Source organism: Monodelphis domestica, chromosome 6, assembly GCF_027887165.1.
Source record: "Monodelphis domestica isolate mMonDom1 chromosome 6, mMonDom1.pri, whole genome shotgun sequence".
NCBI lineage: Eukaryota > Metazoa > Chordata > Mammalia > Didelphimorphia > Didelphidae > Monodelphis > Monodelphis domestica.
This window is the reverse complement of record NC_077232.1, coordinates 153,723,251-153,749,401: the sequence shown is the minus strand read 5'-3', so window position 1 is coordinate 153,749,401 and position 26,151 is coordinate 153,723,251. Positions and strand designations below refer to the sequence as shown.

The following is a 26,151-nucleotide window of genomic DNA, read 5'->3' as shown; positions in this document are numbered from 1 at the left end:
ATATTAAAACAACCTGGAGAGCATTCAAGCAATCATCACAAAAGTAGAGAAGGACCTCATATTCATGCTATAGGAAGAGTCAGTGAGGGTATCATAAATATTTTGTTTATAAAACCGAATGTTTGCTGCAGAAAAGAGATTTGAAATAACTTTCTGAAAGTCTTTGTAAAACATCCAAATAGAAAATGTTTCTGCATGCTCCAGAAAGGCTAAATTAGAATTAATAGTTTTCAGCAAGATAAATTGAGAGTTTATATTATGGAAATTTCATATTAATGAGAAGTATAGTGAAGTAAAATGAACTGGCTTTGGAGTTACTGAGTTCTCCTGGATTGTAGATCTTCAAACAAAGACAGGATGGCTTTTTGTCTAGTAATACCTCATAGAAGAGATTCTGTTAGTATTGGATGAAGTAAAAGTCACTGAAGTCTTTTGCATCTTTGTAATTATGTAATTGTGAATACTGTTACAAATTAGCTTGACAGAACCTTTGTAGCATAAGAATTAATTAATAATCAGTTTCTTTGGACCTCAGAATTTATAAGGGAGAAATGAGGAAGGGGTGTGTGTATGTGTAGGAGAGAGGGGGGGGGGAGAGAGAGAGAGAGAGAGAGGGAGAGAGAGAGACAGAGAGAGATCCAATACAATTAGAACTGAATAAAAAGGTACAAGCCTATATTAGACATCAAAAGAAGGTAAGAAGGGTGAAACTATGAGGAAAGTTAGAGGACCAGGATAAACAAATATATTCACAAGAAGATTCCTTATTCCTTGAAGTAAGAAATAGAAAAGAACTAGAAAGAGTGATTTTTTGTAGCTTCTCAATTTTCATTGGTCATGTGAGATAGTATTTTGTAATAGCATTTTAATATGATACATTCTTTCATGTATTTATAAATTTTACTTATAAGCAAATGAATATGTCATCATATCAGTAAAATAATATGCATTTCCAAATTTATTATGAGTATTTATCATTATGAAAAACTATCTTGTCGCAATATGAGACAATAAAAATTCTTATAAAGGGGGCATCTGGGTAGCTCGGATTGAGAGCCACGACTAGAAATGGGAGGTCCTAGGTTCAAATCTGGCCTCAGACACTTCCCAACTGTGTGACCCTGGGCAAGTCATTTAACCCCCATTGCCTTGCCCTTACCACTCTTCTGCCTTGGAGTCAATATTGATTCCAAGATGGAAGGTAAGTATTTAAAAAAATTCTTACAAAAATTTTTTCATGGAAATCTCTAAATATGTATAAAGCTTTTATTTATATCTAAGTATTAGAATAGTCAATCTATCTATCTATCTATCACTTATCTTCTATCTCTATTTATGTATAAATGTGTATATATAAATATGTATGTACATATGCATATGTGCATATGTATATATACTCACACATAAATAAGTTTTGGTCTGAATGTATTAAATAGCAAGAAAGCATTTATATTCTGCTGTGAATAACAGGAAGTAACCTATAATGCATTCGTGATTAGCTTAGTGATTAGCTCAAGATGATACATGCATATTTGCACAAATCATATAATTTCTGCTTACTATTGAGTTTCTTAATTGTTCAGAGACAAATTATTTTCCTTTCTCAGCATGACGTCAATATTTATTGTTTTATGCATATATCATATATAACATGCATGTAAATAAACATATTCCCATTTATATTTTATTTGTTGCCTATCTCAAAAAGCAAGATACTTTAGTTAACATATATTATATCCAAACACACACATATATATATAGGACATAAATAATTTACCCTATAGATAGGAACAATGCTTAATTCAAAATACTATTCTATTGCTATCAAGAAATAAGGCTAACTGCCCTTATCAGAAAAAGGTTTTTCTGGGTAATGTGGTTATTTAGGTAATAATTTTGTATACATTTCTTTAGAATTTTCCATGTTTGAGGCACCCTATAAGCAGCTGCAGAGGAGAGAAACAAATAAAACAAGGTTATGATTGTTCTCAATTTGATAATCTAATAGATGGCATAATTTTAAGTATTTGAGTAAGTATAGTAAACAATGTTTTCTAATTGTTATATAAATGAGAGATAATTTTTAAGAGGAAAAACTTTATTAAGATAAATTTGAATAGTATTTTCAAGATAATATTTGATATTTTAAAAATAACTAAAGGAAAGAAGACATCAATGTACTTTGAACAAGATAAGGGAATGCTTTATGAAGAAGGGAGGATTTGAATTAAATTTTCAGGTATTACTAAGATTTGTGTAGGTGGAGATGGGCTAAGTATATTTTAAGTAGAGAGAATATCATTAGAGAAATTAAAATCAAAAGAACTCAGATATTTCACACCTATCAATTTGTCTAAAATAAAATAGAGCAAAATGACAATGTTAGGATGTAGGAAAATGGGAAAACTTATACACTATAGGTGTGACTGTGAACTTATACAACTCTTTTGGAGTGCAACCTGGAATTTTGCTCAAAGTGTTATACAACTAGGTATACCTTTTGACCCATTAATCCCCCTATGAGTTTTATTACCTAAGGTAATCAAAGAAAAAGAAAAGAATGTATATGTTCTAAAATATTTATAGCTTGTGGTAACAAAGAACTGAAAAGTGAAGGGATACCTGTAAGTTGGTGAGTGACTAAATAGATTGTGACATAATTGTGATGGAATATTACTGTTGCTAAAGAAATGATGCCCAGGTTAATTTGGGGGGGGGATGGAAAGAACTACATGAAATTATGAAGGGTGAAAGGAACAGAAACAAGACTTTATATACAGCAACAGTAATATTGTTTAAAGAATGACTTGTTTATGCCCCATCCAGAAAAAGAACTGATAAATAGAAAATCCCAAAACATCTTTTAAATATGCATATATATTTTTGGCAAATTATGTTTAGTTTGTGTAGGGAGAGGTCAGAAAAGGGAAGGGAGTTATAGGGAATTGTAATGCAACAAACAAATTTAAAGTTTAAAAATAATTGTATGGAGGTAGAAAGCATGGAGGGAAATGAAAACTTCAATTTTAGTTAATCCTTATAAAAACTGTCGAAGCTGGAACTGTATCAAGAGAGTTATGGATTAGCTATATGTGTATTTGAGGGGAAGATTTACAATATATTGCCTTATTGCAAAAATGAATATGAATACTATTGAACTATCCTATACCAGCATGTATGATTTTGTATTGTTTAAGACTGCTACATGATTTTTCTGCTAATGACAGTATAATTTATTAAGGTTTTGCTCTGCTGCCTTAATCTCTCGACGTACACCCAACTCCCATAGCACCTAGCATAATGTTAGTAATTAATTATTGTTTATTGAATAATATTAATATATTATTTTAACTTTAGTAAAAAATGATTATAGACATTAAATTAATACCTCCAAAAGAGTTTTAAAACACTCCTTGGTACAACTAGGTTAGATATGAAAAGGAACAAATTTTCCCATGTATATCTAGATAGATAGATAGATATGGATACAGATATATAAATAACTTCAAAAGGATAATTAATTTATTTTTATGAAATTAAAACTATGTAACTTTCTTTTCTTTTTAGGTAAGCCTGTAATGATAGTGACAGAATATATGGAGAATGGCTCTTTAGATACATTTTTAAAGGTAAGAATTGTAATAATTTTATTCGTCACAGCTAATACTCCACCAATACTTATAAATTTCTAATTATATTTCCATGTAAGACTAACACTTCTTTATCTTTGCAGAAAAATGATGGACAATTTACTGTAATTCAGCTAGTAGGAATGCTGAGGGGCATTGCCTCGGGAATGAAGTACCTTTCTGACATGGGTTATGTGCATAGGGATCTTGCAGCCAGAAACATCTTAATCAACAGTAACCTGGTATGCAAAGTGTCTGATTTTGGACTTTCTAGAGTACTCGAAGATGATCCTGAAGCAGCATATACCACACGGGTAAGTTCTTTTTTTTTTTTTTTAACATTACTTTATTTGGTCATTTCCAAACATTATTCATTGGAAACACAGATCATTTTCTTCCCCACCCCCCCACCTGACCTCTCCCATAGCTGATGCACGATTCCACCGGGTATCACATGTGTTCTTGATTCAAATTCATTTCCATGTTGTTGGCATTTGCATTAGGGTGCTCATTTAGAGTCTCTCCTCAGACAAATCCCCTCCACCTCTGTAGTCAAGCAGTTGCTTTTCCTCAGTGTTTTTACTCCCACAGTTTGTCCTCTGCTTGTGGATAGTGTTGTTTTTTTTTCTCCTAGATCCCTGCAGATTGTTCAGGGACATTCCATTGACCCTAATGGAGAAGTCCATTATGTTCGATTGTACAACAGTGTTATCAGTCTCTGTGTAAAATGTTTTCCTGGTTCTGCTCCTTTCACTCTGCATCACTTCCTGGAGGTTGTCCCAGTCTCCATGGAATTCCTCCACTTTATTATTCCTTTGTGCACAATAGTATTGAATCACCAACATATACCACAATTTGTTCAGCCATTCCCCAATTGAAGGGCATCCCCTCATTTTCCAATTTTTGGCCACCACAAAGAGTGCAGCTATGAATATTCATGTACAAGTCTTTTTCCTTATTGTCTCTTTGGGGTACAAATCTAGCAGTGCTATGGCTGGATCAAAGGGCAGACAGTCTTTTATCACCCTTTGGGCATAGTTCCAAATTGCCCTCCAGAATGATTGGATCAATTCACAACTCCACCAGCAATGAATTAATGTCCCAACTTTGCCACATCCCCTCCAGAATTCATTACTTTCCTTTGTTGTCATGTTGAACAATCTGCTAGGTGTGAGGTGATACCTCAAAGTTGTTTCGATTTGCATCTCTCTGATTATAAGAGATGTAGAACACTTTTTCATGTGCTTATTAATAGTTTTGATTTCTTTATCTGAAAACTGCCTATTCATGTCCCTTGCCCATTTATCAATTGTAGAATGGCTTGATTTTTTTGTACAATTGATTTAGCTCTTTGTAAATTTGAGTAATTAAACCTTTGTCAGAGGTTTTTATGAAGATTGTTTCCCAATTTTTTGCTTCCCTTCTGATTTTAGTTACATTGGTTTTGTTTGTACAAAAACTTTTTAATTCGATGTAGTCAAAATTATTTATTTTACATTTTGTGACTATAAGTCTTGCTTGGTTTTAAAATCCCTTCCCAAAGGTCTGATATGTATACTATTCTGTGTTTGCCTAATTTACTTATAGTTTCCTTCTTTATGTTCAAGTCATTCACCCATTTTGAATTTATCTTGGTGTATAGGGTGTGAGGTGTTGATCCAAACCTAATCTCTCCCACATTGTCTTCCAATTTACCCAGCAGTTTTTATCAAATAGTGGATTTTTGTCCCAAAAGCTGGGATCTTTGGGTTTATCATATACTGTCTTGCTGAGGTCACTGGCCTCAAGTCTATTCCACTGATCCTCCTTTCTGTCTCTTAGCCAGTAGCAAATTGTTTTGATGACCACTGCTTTATAGTATAGTTTGAGATCTGGGAGTGCAAGGCCACCTTCCTTTGTATTTTTTTTCATTATTTCCCTGGATATCCTTGATCCTTTGTTCTTCCAAATGAACTTTGTTATGTTTTTTTCTAAATCAGTAAAAAAAAAATTTGGAAGTTCAATGGGTATGGCACTAAATAGATAGATCAGTTTGGGTAGGATGGTCATTTTTATTATATTGGCTCATCCTACCCATGAGCAGTTAATGTTTTTCCAATTGCTCAAGTCTAGTTTTAGTTGTGTGGAGAGTGTTTTGTAGTTGTGTTCCTATAGTTCCTGTGTTTGTCTCGGGAGATAGATTCCTAAGTATTTTATTTTGTCTAAGGTGATTTTGAATGGGATTTCTCTTTCTAGTTCTTGCTGCTGAGCTGTGTTGGAAATATATAGAAATGCTGATGACTTATGAGGGTTTATTTTGTACCCTGCAACTTTGCTAAAGTTGTTGATTATTTCGATTAGCTTTTTGGTTGAATCTCTAGGATTCTTTAAGTAGACCATCATGTCATCCATAAGGAGAGATAACTTGGTCTCCTCCTTGCCTATTTTAATGCCTTCAATTTTTTTTCTTTTCTAATTGCTACTGCTAGTGTTTCTAATACAATGTCAAATAATAGAGGTGATAATGGGCATCCTTGTTTCACTCCTGATATTAATGGGAATGTGTCTAGTTTATCCCCATTGCAGATGATGTTAGCTGATGGTTTTAGATATATATTGTTTATTATTTTTAGGAAAGACCCTTCTATTCCTATACTTTCTCATGTTTTCAGTATGAAGGGGAGTTGTATTTTATCAAAGTTCTAACAGTATCAAGAATATGAGAACTCAGCCCAGGGCCATTATCTCAAAGAATGAAAGTTGTGTTTTAAAGATATTTATATGCCCCACTCTCATTCCTTTTCTATGAATGGAAACAATCATGTGTTATCAAGGTTATGCTAAGGGATCTCAAACTTTTGGAAGGTTCTTCCATACTAGAAAGACTTTAAGCTGAGGCCCTAAATGGGCTTTATGGATATGCTCAAAGAAGCACCATAGTAAACTAGAGTACAGATGATCACAAAAAAGTTTGGGAGCAAGGGAAAGAGAGGAAAAAAAGGAAATAACAAGGGAAGAGAAAGAGAAAGGAAATAAAATAAATATAGACAAATAGATATCACTATCTACATAGATATCTTCATCCAGAAATCCATATTTAAAATTTTTAATTGAAAAATAATTTCCGTTATGAAAAAATTGTCTCCATAAATTTGAATTGTTCAATTAAAAAAGAAAATTAGATGATGACGAACAATATGTGAAAATAGATATATAAAGCAGTCTCTCATGCAGTTCAAAACTCCAGCATAACCTATGCCTTGTACCTAAGTCATTAAATTGCCTATACATCAGTGCCCTGCCATTGATAAATGAGCATAGAAATACCTTAGACCAAACTTTTAGATTCTTTTCCCTATGGCAAAAAAATGAACTGATGCCAGCAAAATTGTGAGTTGCTTGGAGGAAAGTCCTATTCTCTTTATAATGAGTCTACATTTAATGTCACAGAGAAAAATACATATTATATAATTATCTTTGAAAAGTTCTCCACACGTGAATATCCATTCACAATATCATACTTTACATGAATCATACCCTATTACTTTCCCAGAAAAGAAGTTGCCTAGGTCAATTTGATATGGATCATAAATCTTCCTTCCTATATGTTTCTCTTCTATTTAATGTGTATGTGTTTAAATTTTCATTCTTGTTTATTCTTTTAACAGTACCTTTCAGTATTATCATAAATTCCCCAAGTCCATTTAAAAATTTCATAAATCTCAGTATATGAACTATGTAAGTCAAATCCCATGACAGAATAGATGGACATATTTGAAAAGAATCTATTTAAGGACTATTTAAAGTCAATCCTTCTTCACTGAAAAGGAAATTATGATTGTCTACCATCATTTTGTTGCTTTTTTATTTTTAAATTTCCTCTAAATGTTTTAAACAGATCATTTCATTCATTTCAATGGTTTTTTCCATTATATCCATTAAGTAGACTAATTTCTAAGTGTGAAGGCTGAAGCAGTTTTCCATATTACTTTATACCCTTCACATTTGTCTTAATTACTAGGTACTTTAGGTAAAGACATCTTTGTTCCATATTATCTAGTTATTTGATTTAATTCTTTACTTTACTTTATGAGGGTAGAGAGCCACAGAAGGAATATGGATGGATTTTCCTTAGCAAAACTATCAGAGTAAGAACTGAGCCAAGACTATGATTGAGTTAATGTTATAAATCAAGGTCACCAATTGCTCAAGTATAGATTACAGGATTCCTAGAAGGAAGTTTTCTAAATAGTAGTCTTGTATATTATTCTCCTCCATCACATCCTATATTGTTCTCCTCTCATTTCCGCATTGAATATAGATATGGTATAGATCTTTATTTGTTAAAATAAGCACCATTTTTTATTAATACTCTGACACTAAGTTTTCCAGTTATTAGTGTAATCATACCGGAGTTCACTAGTGACTTGTGACCCCCTAGAAATTATTCTGTACTCATTTCATTGAAAACAGAAAACTTAGCAGATCTGGAATGGATTTCTGAATATTTAGCCCAACATTTCACTTTATGACTAATTTAATTTGATTTTTTCATAATTCTGAACTCATTTTATTCATTCTTTTAAAAGATAATGCATTTAAATTACTTTGGAGAGGCAGCTGGTGGATCAGTGGATAGATAGATAGGCCTAGAGACAGGAGGTCCTGGGTTCAAGTTTGGCCTTAAGTAGTTCCTATCTATGTGACACTGATTAAGGCATTTAGTCCACATTGCCTACCCCTTACCACTCTTCTGCCTTAGAAATAATACCTGATATCAGTTCTACAGATAAATAAATAGATATCTTTTTAAAAAATAGAAACAAACCCCAGTGAACCCCAATTATTGTTATTAAAAACTGTAAAAGAAAGATAAAAATAACATGAAAATGTACAGAACTATTTCCTCAGCAGCGAGTATAACTAAGGAAAAAAAGTTTTAATTTCTGAGTGCCTTCTGACTTCAATGACCATATACTCCTAGTTAGAAACACTTTGCAATAGAGGAATGTTGTCTCCTCTTAGTATGATCTGGTCAAGTTGTTTCCTCAAGCAAATCTCTTCTGCATCATCCAATGCAGATATATACAAAATACAGAGATACAAAAGGTAAGGGTGTAAACAAAAATAAAGAAAAAAATAAAATACTTTCAAAAAACTAGAAACACTATGTAAATATGTTCTATTAAAATGATTTCAAATTCTTAATTTAAATAAATGGCAAATGGAAATCCAATGCAGATATATACAAAATGCAAACAGAGATACAAAAGGTAAGGGTGTAAACAAAAATAAAGAAAAAATAAAAAATAAAAATAAAATACTTTCAAAAAACTAGAAACACTATATAAATATATTCTATTAAATGATTTCAAATTCTTAATTTAAATAAATGGCAAATGGAAATTCTACTTTATCTATAGAATTCTTTGATATCAATTCAATTTGATTCAACATATATTTACTAAAGATCCACTGTGCAGAGCCCAATGCTTTAGCATAATAATATGGTGGAAATAAAAGGTAAACATATGATATATATCTGCCTTCTTTAGAAAATAATCACATAAGTTATGACATGCAAATACCACATAAATGATCAGTAATATGGTAATGCAGATATAAGATATAGAATCTGGAAAACCTGCTACATAATAGCTGTGTGATCATGAGCATGTCCCATATGCTCTCTCATTGCCCTAGGCAATGCCTCAAGAATATGAATTACAAATGAGTTGCCAATTCCACTGGTAGGGAGAATTTTCAGAAAAGGAATTTCTATTCCATCCACTTCTTGCCCCCTATCCTCAACTCCCTTTGGGGTGTGTGTGTGTGTGTGTGTGTGTGTGTGTGTGTGTGTGTGTAAATATCAGTTGCTAAAGTATAGTATTTTAGCATTTTTATCATGAAAAAGAGTCACCATAAATGTGTAGCCATAATTGTATCTTCATTAGGAAATATATAGAAAGTATTCTTTATGTTATAAAATAATTATTTTTTATATTTTTAAAAAAATATAATTCTTTGCAAAAGTTTATTTGGGCATAGGGTCTAATGGTGCCAGCATCAACTGAGGAGGAGGAAAAGCTATGGAGAGGTTTTTAAAATACCAGCCTTCCATGGCTTTACCAAAACATTGCTCTGACTTAATGAATGGCTGTATGTCTGGTATACTGGCAGCCTTTTGGAATTCCACTCATTTGGAATGTGCCCTTTACAGCTCAAGTTGTTTAATCCAGTTGTGTGCTTTTCTTCTCAATGATATCAAAATAGTTTACCACTTGCTTTTCTATCTCATTTTGTAAATGATATAACTTAGGCAAGAGGGTTATATGACTTGCCCAGGATCACACAGCTAGGATGTGTCTAAGGCTGGATTTGATCTTGAGTCACTTAGACTCCAAGCCTAGTGCTCTATCCACTGAACCACTTGGACTTTTGGCCTATGTGGTAAAGATCCCAAAATTCTGGTCTATAAAACACTTCTTAGAACATTGTTTTATACATTTCTTCCTTCTTCAATACCATTGCTAGTTCTGTATCCCAAAGAGATAAAAAAGGGGGGAAAATATCTATTTTTACAAAAAAAATATTTATTGCAGCTCTTTTAGAGATAGCAAAGAATTTGAAATTGAAGATTTGTCCATCATTTGGGGAATATGTAAACAAGTTGTAGCACATGATAGTTGGAGAATATTATTGTCCTATTAGGAAAGACAAGCAGGATGATTTTAGAAAAATCTGGAAAAACTTACATGAACTGATGCAAAGTGAAGCAAACAAAATGAGAACACTGTACACAGCAAAAACAGTATTTCTTGATGAACACCTGTGAATGGCCTAGTTCTCAGCAATACAGTGACTCCCACATTTTCATGATGAAAAATGGCATCTGTCCTCTGAGAAAGAACTGATGTAGTCTGAATGAAAACTAAAACATACTATAGTTCATTTATTTCATCATCTTTTTAAAAAATCTATTTCATAAAATGATTAATATGGGAGAGTATTTTACATGATGGCACATATAATGGCTATATTAGATTGCTTAATATTTCAGGGAGGGGAGAGAAGAAAGAGAGAAGAGGAAAAGTTCAAAAGAAGCAAGATAATTTGGAATTCAAAATTTTTTTAAATGGTTAAAGAATTGTTTTCACATGTGATGGGAATAAAATGAAATATTTCTAAAAAACTAGAGGGAGCATTTGATTTTCTAAGTGTTCCTATTTTTTAGGAATTAAGAAAAATTTTCTTAATTTTCCCCTTGAACTAGACAAGGTTATGAAAATTATTTACTATCTGAACAGAGGGGATTTTTAAGTCATTAATTAAAATTCCCATGCTAATAATAGTAAAAATATTGATAATTTGGGGACATTTGTCCCATGCTTTTATTTTCATTTATTCCCCTTTCCCTGTTAAATGTGCTGCCCCACCAAAAAAAATCCAGAAATATAAACCAAAATAAGTCATGTGTGTAACACATATTCATCCACTCTCCACCCTCATCCACCACCCCAATAGTGATATATGTATTGGTTCTCATTTATCTGTCCTTCATGCATATCTTCATCTCTAGTTAAGCTCTTCCAAGACATTTGTGAAACCACTCAAGCCTCCAGAATTTTTATTTTCAATCTTTGTGAAATGTGTGTAGGAAGGGAAGAGAAAGGAATATAAAATATTTGCATTCTCTATATTTTTACCTGAAAGTTATGAAAATATTCTTTATTGACCTGGTAGATTGCCTGCCTTCTCTTATTCATGGCCACCATTCAAAGCAACATAATTGAGTTGTGGCTCCTATATGTGCTCTGGCATTTAAACAGAATTTGAAACTATAGTCCTTTTTGGACAGGCAATTAGTAGTCAGTCTACAAGTTCTCATGGGCTAAGGTATTCTGAAAGAGAATGAGTGCTGTCAAACAGATTTACTTAAAATTCTACATCTCTTTCCAAAACCTTTCAGGTAAGGAAAGTGTATCCCTAGATACCTCTGAGAAATGTGGGCTGTAATTTTATTTATTTATGTAAGTATTTAACTTTTTCAGGGAGGAAAAATCCCAATCAGATGGACTGCCCCTGAAGCCATCGCTTTCCGCAAATTTACCTCAGCCAGTGATGTCTGGAGTTATGGAATTGTGATGTGGGAAGTGGTTTCCTATGGAGAAAGACCGTACTGGGAAATGACCAATCAGGATGTAAGTACCAAGTTAACTTCTATTCTACAACCCCTAATTATCAAACTATGGGCCTTTTGGTGCCTTTTATTTTTTTTTCAAATGAATTTAAAACTAACAATTAATTTGCTTTCTCCCCCAAACTTTCTTCCCTTGATAAAATTACTTGAATAAAATTCCATTAATTATTTGATTAATATGAAAAGGAAATTTTAGATAAATAAATGTTGTTTTTGTTAGATAATTAAATTGTATGACAATATTTAGCTCCATTTCAGACAATAATTATATTATCATATATCTAGAGTTAGAAGAAATATCAAAAGCCAATTAATCCAATTTCTTTAATTGATGAGAAAACTTCATAAACTTTATACACTTGGTTATATAAAATTTTATATCAAAATGGTTATATAAAAAATTTATACCAAAGACCATAAGTCTCATTTCTTATAAGAACTAGGATTTAAATCCAGGTCCTTGATTCTTTCATTGGAATACTTATTCTACTTCTGGATTTGGACAAAAACCATTACTTATTTTTCTAGTTCTTTTAAGAATATGCTAAAATCTATGTGGGCAGCTGGGTGATTCAGTTTATTGACAGCCAGGACTAGAAATGGGAGGTCCTAGGTTCATATCTAACCTCAGACACTTTGCAGCTGTGTGATGCTGTGCAAGTCATTTAACCCCAATTGTCTAGTCCTTAGCACTTTTCTGCCTTGGAACAAATACACAGTGTTGATTTTAAGACAGAAGGTGAGAGTTTAAAAAAAAAGAAAAGAAAAATGCTACAATCTAATTTAAATCTAATTGAAAGTAGGTTGGACCTGCTTTCTCTACCAGGATTTATGTAGTCTTTATTCTGATTGAGAATCTCATTTTAGAGAGAAACAACATATGAAACTAGAAAGAGAAATCATGTTACAGCTGGAACACTGAAATCTAATCCTTTCTACCATATTCCTTAACCAAATGACCTTCTGTCCTTTAATTGTTTTTTCTTAGATTGTTTCCTAATGTGTAAAATTGTGATAATATTTTAATCAATGAACTCAAAGTGTTATTATGAGGAAGGGATTTTATAAATTTTAATTACTATATAAATGTAAGTTATTTATATTTATGACAAGATGACAGACAGAATTATATCAAGTAACAACAGTCTGCTAAAAGAGTAAAGCTCTACAAATAGCCTTTGGTCATTGTTTTCCTTCCTTCCTTCTTCTCTCCTTCTATCATCTATATCTCTAAGTACACACATATATATACTATAGAATTTTTGTTATGGCTTGTTGTCACCTTAATCTTTATCAGTTTTTTTCAATTAATAGGAATTATCATTCCCTCTCACCTTCCTATCCTATTCAAAAGTATAAGCAAAACCTTTGAACAAATGTTCATAGTTTTTAAAAATGCACATTAATCATACATTGAAACATACATCACATACTTTGTCATTATTCATCTGGAATTAGGGATGCTTACTTCATTGATCAGAGCTTTTATTTTTTCAAAATTAATTGTAATTACCATGTTATTAAAGGTAGAAATTATTCACCTATTTTTGCTCCCTTAATTCTGTATCTGTTCATATGTTTTTCCCATTTATCTCTGAAATCACCCCATCATGATTTCTTAAACAGTAATAATACTTATTATAGTAACATACCAAAATGTACTTATCTCTTCCCTATGTTGGTCATTCATTTTGTTTTTGTTCTTTTGCCACTATAAAAAAGAGCTGTTATAAATATGTTTCTACGTATGCATGACGCTGTATTCTTATATGCTGAAAGAAACAATATTTTAACTTGCATCATTTATGTAGGTTTGAGGAGTACTCACACTAATGAAAAAAAATTTGAACATATTTTGTTTAGTCCATTATTACCTAGTCTAAAGTCTCTCTTTACATAGAGAGACTGGATTTACTGTGTGCAGCAGGATACTGAAGCTTGGTGTCATGAGTTATTTCCCCTGAATGCACATTATTGAGAAAAACGTGTGCCCTGTGACATTTCCCTTTCAGCTAAAGCCACAGTGATTCAGCGGCTCCCTTTTCTACCAATAGTTGATTTTCCAAGCACATAACCACCTAACATGAAGGAAGCGATATCTGAACATTACAGAATTTTATGCCCTTTTAATGTTTTGCCAGAAGAGGCAGCACTTTCTAAATTGAGTTAACACTATTGATTGGAGTGTCAATGCCAAGAACATGCATAGCTTATAACACTACTTGAGACGTAGCACAGTATACTGAACTGGTGCCAGCCTGTCTACTACACTCATTGCTGCTCCCCTCTTTTTCCCTTTGTTAACTCTGAAGAACCTTTCTTTAAAAAAAAATAAAGTGCTTCAGACTGACAATTGCAATAAGAGACAAGCAAAACCAAATCGGATTATAATTCAGAGTTGGAAGTTGTATAAACCAACCCTAGAATTATTTTCTATTGACCCTTCCCCTTCACAGCCTTCCTATGCCACCCAAACCCAGAATAAGAAAATAACCAGAATTATAAAACATTCAAATTACCATTTAAAGATAAATTGAAATGATATAAACATGACTGGATCAATTCTAATGAAAAGATTGGTATAGTCTCTATTTATAATTTTCCTACTATAAAGATATTTTTTCAAGAAAAATTTAACACATTATTCTCTTTTATTCATGATAATCCAGCTGTATTGCCCTACTTACTGTTCCTCACAGATGATGCTCCATCTGTCTCTCTGCCTTTTTTTCTGGCTCCAATACCTGCAAAACTCTATCTTCCAAATGTTGACTCTGAAATTACCTGATTTCCTTCAATACTCATATCAAGTGCCACCTCCTCCAAGAGGTCCTTGCCCTTATAGCTATTTACTTTGTGTTTCTCTTGTATATACCAATTAATATAGGTTGTCTCTCCCATTAAAAGTTGAATTCTTTGTGGACAGAGACTGGTTTTCGTTTCTTTTCTTTCATTTATTTTTAGCATAGTGCCTAAAATACAAAAATTATTGATTAATGTCTTTTGTTATTTATTAAAAATATTTTAAATAGGGAGAAAACTTTTGTTTAGTGATATTGATAATGACTTTCATATAATAAGTGTTTTTTATTGCAAGAGGTAATGTTTCCCCACATGAAGTTTAATATTAATCTTTTCCACTGCACTTTCTGTTAACTGAGCACAATTCATCTGACTTGATTTTTTGATACAATAGAATAATTCTCACCCTTCTATAAGAAACACATGCTATATTCTGGTTCAATAGGGTAAATAATAGTGTGGGAAGATTTATTCAAAAACTAGATGTTATTCACCAATCTGGGTGATAAAACCTCAGTTAAATGTTTGAATTTCCTTGAGTGAAGTGCCATAAGAGATGAGTCAAGGATACATTTCATACATTAGAAATCTCAGTGTATATTAGAGAGAATTTATTGAATAGGACAAAATTTTCTTGAAAGACATTTGCTTCAAAAATGAGAAATTTATTTTTGATATTACCCGGTAAAATGTAGTCTTTTTCTGTATGTAGTTTGTCAGTTTTCCTGTGACATTTAAATTAGACACAAATTAGGACTAATTAGGACAGAGTTTAGTTGGATAAAATATAAACATAACTCAGAATCAAGTTCCACATCCTGACAAGGAAATGTCTTTAACAAAACTCTGTAGTGTTTTTTTTTCTTATTTAGATGTTCAGAAAAATGTTTCTGAAAAGTAGGATGTTAGGGAAATATTTGTTTCTTTTCTAATACAATCGATTTTAAATGAGTCATAATAATCATATCATAGTCTTATGTATACAAATCCAAAGAAAGCAATATGAACATGAATGTTTTTAAAGGATTTTGCTCATTTTGACCCCTAAAAATTCACATTTGATGTTTTTCCTATCCCAATAACATTCAATTTTAAAAATCAAATTAATATAAAAATTGTGATGACTAATTTTATATTGTTATTAATTGGTGAAAAAACTGATCAGAAGTATGTTGTCACCATTTCAAAATAATATTTCAAAAATATTTCTATTCTCACTGTGGAAAGGAAACAAGACTGACAGTTTGTGGGGGAAGGGCCCAACTGGGAGTGGCAGTTGGGTCTTGTGACTAGCACTTCCTTCCTGCCATGTGGGGCTTGCTTCCTAGTGTTGGAGGAGAAAAGAGCTTGGTCGGCCCTGTCTGGAGTGGCATGTTCTTCTTGGTTCAGTGGGAAGACACAGGCTTGTGAAGGTTAGACCCGTTCTTGTTTGCTTTCTGTCTACTGCTAAGATTCTGTATTAGACAAAGAAGGACTCATATAGAGTAGACAAGAGTAGGAGAGCCCTCTGCCAGCCTCTGGGCCCTGGCCTCAGGTCTGAAGCTGAGAAAAAACTCCAATCCCAACTAGTTATTAAACTTTATATTATTAGAATACGCAGTCAGATAAGTGGGCTATCATTTCTGGTCATAGAGGGAGCTGAACTTCAGCTCAATCATTCCAGGACAAAGAGTCCTTATCGGCTTCCTCTCAGCAGGGGGCATCTCCCTCCCTAGCCTCACCAAGCAATATTCCCTCTCTCCCCTTAACTCCTCATTACCCCATACAAACCCCCCATTTATCCCCATTTTTCCAATCCTATTTCCTTTAAATAAATATTACATCACTCTCTAATAGAGTGTGTACACATGTGTGTTTGTGTGTAAGTGTACATAAACAAGTGTGTAACAAAGATGAAGAAACTACATGGAAAAAGTCACTAATTTAGCAGTCAAGAAGAATTCTTGGCTTGCCTACAAATTAGATTAATAATGTTTGGTAATTCATCACCTTTATGGCCTCATATTTTTCTATAAGATAAGAGTATTGGACTTGAAAATGCCCTAGGCATCATCTAATTATGAAACAAATTATATAATTATGAGTATGTGATAGAAGATGATTTAAATAAACATCCTACATTATCTTTATCTCTATATAAAGGAGCATCCCAACATCTGTATAGTCAAAGTCAATGAAAGATTCAGTGCCTGAGATAGACAAAGGACAGTTCAAATTGGGCATGTCTTATATTTTAAGGATACTCTTTTCAAATTTCTCCACAAAGGAGTAGACTATATTTTACATAGCCAAAATGAAAACCATACTGTAAGTTGTTTCTATACCCTAAGCTGTCTGGTTTTTTTTTTGAGCTTTGAAGTTTAATTATCCCAAAATGGAATTGAATTGTCCATGGATCTAGTAAATTGGCCTGATATCACACTACATGAAATTCAGGGAAATCATTTGGATCAATTGACTTCTGTAGAGTATTAATTAACATTTGGGGTTTTGCTTCTTTCCCCTGAAGTAACTAGTAAGCCTATGTAGATCAATTCTCTAGCTCATTCTACTCATATGAAGATATCTAGGTTCTAGCCTTCTGCCATTTATGGAAGCATAGAAAAGGGCAATAAAATATTACTTGAATTTCTTTTTACTACTTTTCTTTGAAAGCTTAAGCTTTCAAAGAACATTCTGCATGAGAAAACAGTTTATCTCTTTAAACTTTAGTTTTTTTCATCTGCAAAACTGGCATATTCATTCTTGAAATATCTATAATGAATTATATTTAATAAATCTTGTTCATTTGTGATATAATTTTGTCTTTGCATATTTACTTATCAACAAATGTGTTTATCTAAAGAAATATGATCTCTGACAGGTAAAAATTAAACTCCCTCATCCCAATATTATATCTCAGAATCAAAATAATCTAACAATTTTCCTTAATCATCTGTTTAATAGTTACCAGTAGTCTTGTTTTTAGATTGGGTAGACAAAGAATTATAGAAAAAAGAGAAATAAAAAAGATAAGAAGTAAAACAGAAATCAAAATAGCACATTGTATTAAAAACCAAGATGAAAAATATGAAAAACAATTTAGACCTTGCACAATTGGCTAAATTTTATTTTTAATACCAAAAACTTAATTATTCTTTCTTATCCATCTGTGATAATGAGTGTGAAATCCTCTGAGGAGCACAATAATTGGGAAAAACATGATTGGGGAATTTTATTAATTAGGACATAATTTAATAGGAATATTATGATAATTATCAACTGTTATTTATATTTGATACCTTCTAAAATACAAATATTTGTTTTATCTCATTGAAATCTATAATTATGTATTACACAATTAACAAATCTGTTTTTATTGATCCAAATAATCCAAATAAGTTGAAATAAACATTTCTATTTAAATTTATACAGAATAAATAAATTTTAAATAACACTAAAATAAAAGCATGTTTATTCTTGCATATATACATTGGAAGTCAACCATTAAATATTTTACTTTTAGTATACCTGATAGTGTGCAATCATTCCAGATTTAAATTAGTAGTCAGTGGCTGATTGTAAACAGGCAGACTGACATTATTAAATGATACATGAGATAGGTATGTTATTTAGCCTTTGAATTTTCCATCATTTAGCACACCACTATATTTTGATATGTTAATCATTTAAAAAATAAATCTTTGTGTTTACATTTTTATTGTAAATATACTATTCAGAAAATATTCCTAGAAATATTTTTATATTTAGAAAACAAGGATGAAAAAAATCTGAGATTATATATATGTATATATAATATATAGCTATATATTTCTCAATAAATGTTATAACATCTATGTTTAGTAGCAATAATTATAATTCTTAAAATTTAACTCCATAGTATTTTTTTTCAGAATTTTAAAAGTAGATATAATGGAATAATTTAAATTTGTTCATTCTCATCATGTCCCAATTCCTAATGAGCCACCCCAGTATTCTTTTGACAAGGAATAAATGCAATACAAGGCACAGTGGAAAATGTTTCTCAGTAGAAATCTTAAATTTCTGGGATAAAAAAAAAACTGCTTTGTCTTTCTCAGGTAATCAAAGCTGTTGAAGAAGGATACCGTCTGCCAAGTCCCATGGACTGCCCTGCTGCTCTTTACCAGTTAATGCTGGATTGCTGGCAGAAAGACCGAAACAGCAGACCCAAGTTTGATGAAATTGTCAGCATGTTGGACAAGCTCATCCGTAATCCAAGCAGCTTAAAGACACTGGTTAATGCATCAAGCAGGTACAATAATAGCCTCCCAAATTTTCTTGACTTGAGCAAATGTTGACCAATTTCATACTCATTTTTCTTTTTTATATACTATAAAATAAACAGATTTTTAGATTTCTAAATTCAAAAGTCAGAGAAGAATAATTATATATACAACTATATATCTGTTACATAATTTTAAAAAGTTTTATATATGAATGTGTATTTATGTATGTATAAAGCCTTCTGGAGTCATGGTCTATTATTTTATTAGTCAGAGTTCTTAAACTTTTTAAAGTTCCTTTCCTCTATAATATTGTGACCATGTTATAAAGAGATCCTCTGGTTCTGCTCACCTCTTTCTTCAGATATATACAAGCAAACTACATATAAAATAAATAGGAAATGATATAAAAGGGAGAATACATTAGAATTAATAAGTGTTGGGTAATGGCTCTTTTTCTTTTCTTTTTATATAGATTCCCTCCATATCTTGGTTATATGCTCTTAATAAGAGAAAATTAATTCAAATATTTATCCCACACATTTGTTTTGCTAATGATTTTTTCAGTCTTGTGATTTAATTAAATTGTCCATTTTTTTCTTGTAATGGTTTTTGTGACTATATTTGTCAAAAAAATTGACTTCCATATTTATATTCTATTTCCTTCAGTTGTCTAATATCTTTAAATGTACACAAATTGTATTTGGTTTTGATTCCTTATATATCCTTTTCTCTGCACTATGCAGTTCATCTACTCTAAATGATCACTCTGGTGCAAATATTAATAATATGGAAATAGGTCTTGATCAATGACACATGTAAAACCCAGTGGAATTACTCATTGGCTATGGGAGTGGGGTAGGAAGAGGGGAGGAAAATAACATGAATCATGTAACCATGGAAAATATTCTAAATAAATTCATTAAATACAATTATTCAAATAAAAATAAATAAAAACAAACCCCAAAACAAATAAATATCTACCCGACTTACACTTTATATAATAATTATATATTTATATAGTAAAAGATTCAGTTGAACAATGTTAATTTCATGATTTCTGAATCAGCAAAAATAATGACTCTTTCTTGAAAAAAAAGTAAAATTTGTTGAGTTTCTAATAATTATAGCTACCATTTTATAGCACTTTTTATAGCAATGACTTTGAAATTCCTTTATAAATTTAATCTACTATAATCCTAAAAACAGCCTGGAGGTGGAGTGAAATATTCTTCTTCCTACTTTATAGATGAGAAAACTAAAGCACAAAAAGACTAATAAGGTTGATAAAACTATACCTACTGAGTCAGGATTTGAACTTGTATCTACTCAAATACAAATTTTACATTTCGTCATCTAGCTGATTTCTTATGTATTTGTATTAAAAATTATTTGGAAAATATTTTCAAATTCCAGTAATAGTAACAAGTTGTTGGTAGGAGGCCAATACTTACTTTTCTAGCAGGTATGAAAATCAGTGAATCATTTAGTGCAAAACTTCTGGGGTATATAAATATACATATGCATATATACATATATATATGTATAAGACCTTTTATTCACTCATTTCAATCTTGTTCTACTCTTTGTGATCCTGTCACTTTCTCCACAATGCTGCATAATTGTTCATAGGAAAAGTACCTAAATAATTGTTTTATCCTAGTTATGTTTAAGAATAATTATTATTATATTATCTTATTATATTACATTACATTACAATATATTATATTATATTGTATTGTATTATATTATATCATATCATATCACATCACATCATATATCATATATCATATTATATTATATTATATTATATTATACTATACTATACTATATCATATATCACATCACATCACATCATATCATATCATATCATAGTATAGTATAGTATAGTATAGTATAGTAATTATTTTGTTATCTTTGTCAGTAATGAGAATATTTTATATACACTTCCAAAAATTCTTATTGGTCACTTGTGCTTCTATTCAAATTTACATGTAAAACTGACAACAATTCAATGGCTTCGTACTATTCAAATGACACAAAAAACTAGAATAGATGAACAAACATGGAAAAAATTACTTAAAAGAAAACAATTATGTATAGTTAATTACTTTTCACATTCAAATGATTTTGACCTGATTCGGTCTCATCCCTTTGTACCTTACATCCAATATTAGAATAAAATAAGACTCTCATCAGACATTCATTGTCGTTCAGGCCTGTCTTTCATGTCCAGATCTTTAGAACGACCTTTTGGGGTTTTCTTGACAGTTACATTTCCTTCTAAAGCTTATTTACAAACGAGGAAACTGAGACAAAAGGTGTTCAGTTGCTTGTCCAGGACCATACAACTAGTAAGTGTCTGGAGCTAGATTTTAATTCAGCTCTTCCAGACTAAAGGCACAGCGAGTGCTCTATGTACCGGGACATCTAGCTGCCCTGTCATCAGACACTTGAAAAGTCAACAAAGTAAATCTTATTTTCACAGAAAAATACTCAACAAGAATACAGTATTTAGCTCAGATAGAGGCAACTTCATTTCCTTTCATATGGTCCACCTAGAAGAGTCATGGTGATTTGCCCAATCTTAAAGGAATTTGCCAAGTCTGTGTGTCAGACCACTTTGGCAAGCCTTTTTCATGTCATCAGATGAACAGTAAAACAAATCATATTTGGTGAGGACATCAGAACAGTCTATCAACAGCAAAGGCAAAGCTGCTTCATCCCTATTAGTCAAACAAATCTTGGGAACAACTTCCTTGCCATTTACAGAAAGTAAAACATAACATAAAAGGGGAAATCCTGGTTGTCCCTGATCCTATCACAAGCATAGAGTGGATTTTTTGGGGGGTGGTGTTGACTATTTTCCTTTAATTCTGAAATCTTTTGCTTTAAACCAGAAATGTTAGAATGTCTTTCTTCTCAGGGATACAACAATATAGGCCATATCTTGAAAACAGCTTATGTGACACTATTCACTGCTTCTTCCTTACTATATTCCTTACATCTCCCTTCTGTTGTCAGAAAAGAAACAGCAGCAAAAGCTCAGAGTTGGGGGTAGCTAGCAGCTCAGTGGATTGAGAGCTAGGTTTAGATACAGGAAGTCTCAGGTTCAAATCTGGCCTTAGATACTTCTAAACTATAACCCCCATTGCCTAGCTCTTATCATTACCTAGCACGTAGTGTTGATTCTAAGATGGAAAGTAGGAGTTAAAATAAAAACTCAGAGATGAATGAGCACATTAACAAGGGTGCAGAAATGTCATAGAATGGCTAAATCAGATTATAGAAGTATTTTTTATTTGACATAACATATGTTTACTAGGAAGAAGCCATTTTAAATACAAAGAGAGAATGATCTTCCATGTGCCATTAACTATCTGATGAAACAATTGGAGAATGAATCTTATTAGCAATTAGTTGTAATGTCATTTCCAACAAATCTGCATTTAAAAAGGTCTAAATTCATGTCAAATATGAAAGACTTCCTTCAGATTATCTTGGGCAGTTTTGATTTGTTGACATTAGCCAGTCACACATAGACATATACAATTAACAGAGAAAGGAAAATTAACAACATATTACTTCTTGCTATTAGGGATTTATTTATATCTTGTTTTATGACTCCATTTAATTGCAAATGGTTCCATTTCAAAACTGACTTCAATTTTATTCATTAGTACAGTTCATTATTTAAGTGTTGTTTCCCTTTCTGTGATCATCAGCATTCTGGTATAGTTTGACATCATGCTAGCAAGAGAGTCTGCTTTAGTTAATCTTTGCCCAGGGATTTCAAGTTGTTTTCTGGTTCACAGGTCCTACAGTCCTTAGTGAAATCCATTCTACTTAACATCATTCTATAAAATTATATTAAACTAATGTAAAACTTCTCTGTATCAATTCTGAAATAATGAAGATGTGCCATATCCATGAAATGCTCTTCAAAAAAAAAAAGAAATAATTGACTATCCAAGACATTAATCCCAGTGTATTTTGTTCTTAAATAACAGTTCCAAAACAACAGAACCAAGATATTTTTAAGATATTATTTTGTTGTGGCTTCTTTCCACTGACCAAAGATTACAAATTGTCTACTAGATAAATCCTAGGTTGTTTCTTGAGCTACTTAAATGTTACATGATTAGCTCAAGGTTATGAAGCATTTAACAATCAGGGGAGGAACTTGAAACCAGGACTAAAACTTGTATGCTATCCACCACAACAGACTATGGCTCTAAGGGAATTTATATACTCGATTGTGTATAATTATTTTGCATGAAATTCACATCCTCTCTAAGTTGAAAGTCTATTTATTGTATGTAATCCTAAAACATTTTGTATACCTTTTATTTTTTGAGAAAGAAAATCATTTAGTTGCATGTGAAAAGTCACTGTAAAGATAAAAAGAAATCTTAACAAGCTTAAAGTAATGCTATACTTTAATTATAAAAAAGTCACTCATAATTTATTTTTAATGTATTGTAGAGTGTCAAACTTACTGGCAGAACATGGTCCTCTAGGCACTGGGGCCTACAGATCAGTAGGTGAATGGCTGGAAGCCATCAAAATGGGACGGTATACAGAGATTTTCATGGAAAATGGATACAGTTCAATGGATGCTGTGGCTCAGGTGACCTTGGAGTGAGTAATTTTTTCTGATAATTTTCACATTATTTGTGGGGAAAAGCAAAGTGTTTGAGAACTGGTATGGACGGGGTCAAGGGAAACCAGATAATCTTTGTCCATGCTAAACAGCTTCCAAAGAAGCTTCATCTTTTTTTTATTTAATCTGTGTTGTTGTTAACCAATAAATGCATGGTAGAAATCAACTTGAAGTCAATGTCACGTATCTCCAGTAAATTTACTTCTTTACCTTGAACAAATAGCATTTGGGTTTGAATAAATGGAAAACTAGTACTCTAGTATAATGATCCTTTGTGTTGTGGAAAAAAAAAAGATGTTTTTCTTGACACAGTTTTTATACTACTATATAAAATAAATGTTACATGAATGTAAATACAAAAAAATGTAAGCACAATTGGTACAGCTAGTCCTAGGTGACAAAAAAAGGAACCACACCTTGTCATATCGACTAGTGTAATGATACCCAGGTAACAGCTAACTTAATAAAAGCTGATTTTTTTTTCACTAGATTGGTTCATGGTGCACATTTGCATTTTAATAATGCAAGAATTTGTAAGATGCTACCTTTGCTTAGCTATTTGGTGCAAGCTCTGTAAAACCAATTGTGTCCTTTTCTGTTTGCACGTGAAAGATTAAATTGATCAAATCTTATGAATTTTTTAAAAATTGCTACAATTAACTAGTGGATTCCCTAATGTTGTCTCATTGAAATTTTACTATATTTTCTGTATGTATAATTAATTTTATCCTATCTTTGTTATTTATAAAAATTGGCCATTATTAGGGTGATTCAAAAGTTTTTTTTAATGTTAAATTATCAAAATTTAAAATTTAATGGAAACTTACTGTAAAGCACTTATTTTGAAGAGATAGAATCATTTATACATTTCCATTTTAAAATAGCATTAATGAAAAAGGGTTAAAATGCAGATTAATGATTATTTTGCAATTTGTGTTCCTAAGAGATTTAACTGGGCTGAGGAGTAGATTGTTACTTGCCAAGAGTCACACAGCCAGTATGTATGAGATTCAGAATCTAAGTCTATGTCTTCCTTACTCTGAGGCATTTATTGGCCCCATACCATTAAATTCACCAATATGAAAAAAAGAAATTAAAGAAGGGTGCTAAATTATCTCAAGCACTATATATGCCCCATATTCATCTTTCCACATACGTTTACACTGAGAATTCTCTTACCAACTTCATTATCTTAACATTAGCTGTAGTCAAGATCATGTAATTCCCATAGCTTCAGCATTCTTCATATTTTGAATCCATTATTAAATGGACCTGAAACCTCATTTTGACATATTCCCAAATTCCCTCTCCCCACAAAATACAAACAATAGCTACCTAATTTAATAAAGAATATGTACACTCTTTGTCCTGACTCTACAAGATTTATGTCAGTGCTGCTTTGCAAATAATGGACTGGAAAAAACCTACTGATTATTTAAAGATATTTATATATGATTGCTATTTAATTTTGCAGTAAAAATTGTCATTTTAATTTATTAAATTCATTTTGTCATTTTATATTAAAATGATATTGTAGGTATTTCTTCTACCCATTGTCATATTACTTGTAAATGTATAATAAACATATTTGCATTAAATAATGTCTCCTTTTGTCATTAAAACTGCTACATATGTATTTATTTGAAAATTCATGGCCTTTCTACCTCTCCTCTCATTGATGAATACACATTAAATAATCTTGCAAAAACTCCTAACTTTTTTTTCTTTCTGTGTGGAATCCTTCCTTTTATGAATAAATTACATATTTAGACCTTTGATATTTTCTGTAGGTATCTTCTGGTTTTATTTTTTCTATTTTTGTTGCTTTTTTTCTTAACTAGTTATTTCTTCCTTTTTCCAGGACTGTATTTTTTCTTTCCTATTTAATTCCTATTTTGCAGTTAATCTTATATCTTGATTCCCTGACTGATTAGCTACACTTGACTGACGACAGAGTTTTTAAATCCCCTGCATTCTTGCCATATTATCTCTACCCAGTTAGTCTTTTGTGTTTTGCCTTTGTTTTCTAGGTGAAGACCAAGGTAAAATTGAGACTATTAGAGAACTACTCAAGGATCTTACTAATTGGGTTTTTGTTAGTCTCAATATTAGTCAGAGTTGGAGGGACCATAAATAATAGGTCACCTGGGAAGTTTCTGGGTACAAACTGACATGATAGTCACATTTAACCATGAACAAACAGCTGTTATGTGAAAGCATGTGTCTTAAACTCAGATCTTTTGTTTACAATTCCTTTACCACTTTATGAAACCATTTTCATTGCAGTAGAAGGTTACATGACATATAAAAAGATGAACTTGATAGTATATGGTCAAGATTATTAGTGGGGAAATGGATTTTTCCATTCATCCTACTAGTTCTTAAAAAAACTAAGTCAGATTTTCCAATAGTTCCCAAATGTTTGCAAAAATGAACTGGGGGATCAGCAAAAGGTAGTTAAATGAGCTTTTAGAAATCAACAACTGTGATTTCTGTATGATCATCATTTGACATATATTTAACTATTAATTTTAAGAGGCCTGTCATCGATGCAAAGAAAGAGCTACAAAAAAGCATTATCATCTCAAAAACTGTCAGACAAAAAGGAACACAAACTGGTATTTGAAAGAGTGT

The 26,151-nt window shown here is 31.7% G+C and overlaps 1 protein-coding gene across 6 annotated transcripts in view; it reads left to right on the top strand.

Annotated features, from left to right (window-relative positions):
- The window catches only part of EPHA5 (EPH receptor A5), a 507,554-nt gene that overhangs the window by 471,245 nt on the left and 10,158 nt on the right, over positions 1 to 26,151 (top strand). For all 6 annotated transcript variants that reach the window (XM_007496389.2, XM_056802682.1, XM_056802681.1 and 3 more), the window contains 5 exons: positions 3,568 to 3,629; positions 3,734 to 3,943; positions 11,660 to 11,809; positions 18,690 to 18,883; positions 23,340 to 23,495. In XM_007496389.2, coding sequence (XP_007496451.1) covers positions 3,568 to 3,629; positions 3,734 to 3,943; positions 11,660 to 11,809; positions 18,690 to 18,883; positions 23,340 to 23,495 — 772 coding nt within the window. The remainder of the gene's footprint in view (positions 1 to 3,567; positions 3,630 to 3,733; positions 3,944 to 11,659; positions 11,810 to 18,689; positions 18,884 to 23,339; positions 23,496 to 26,151) is intronic.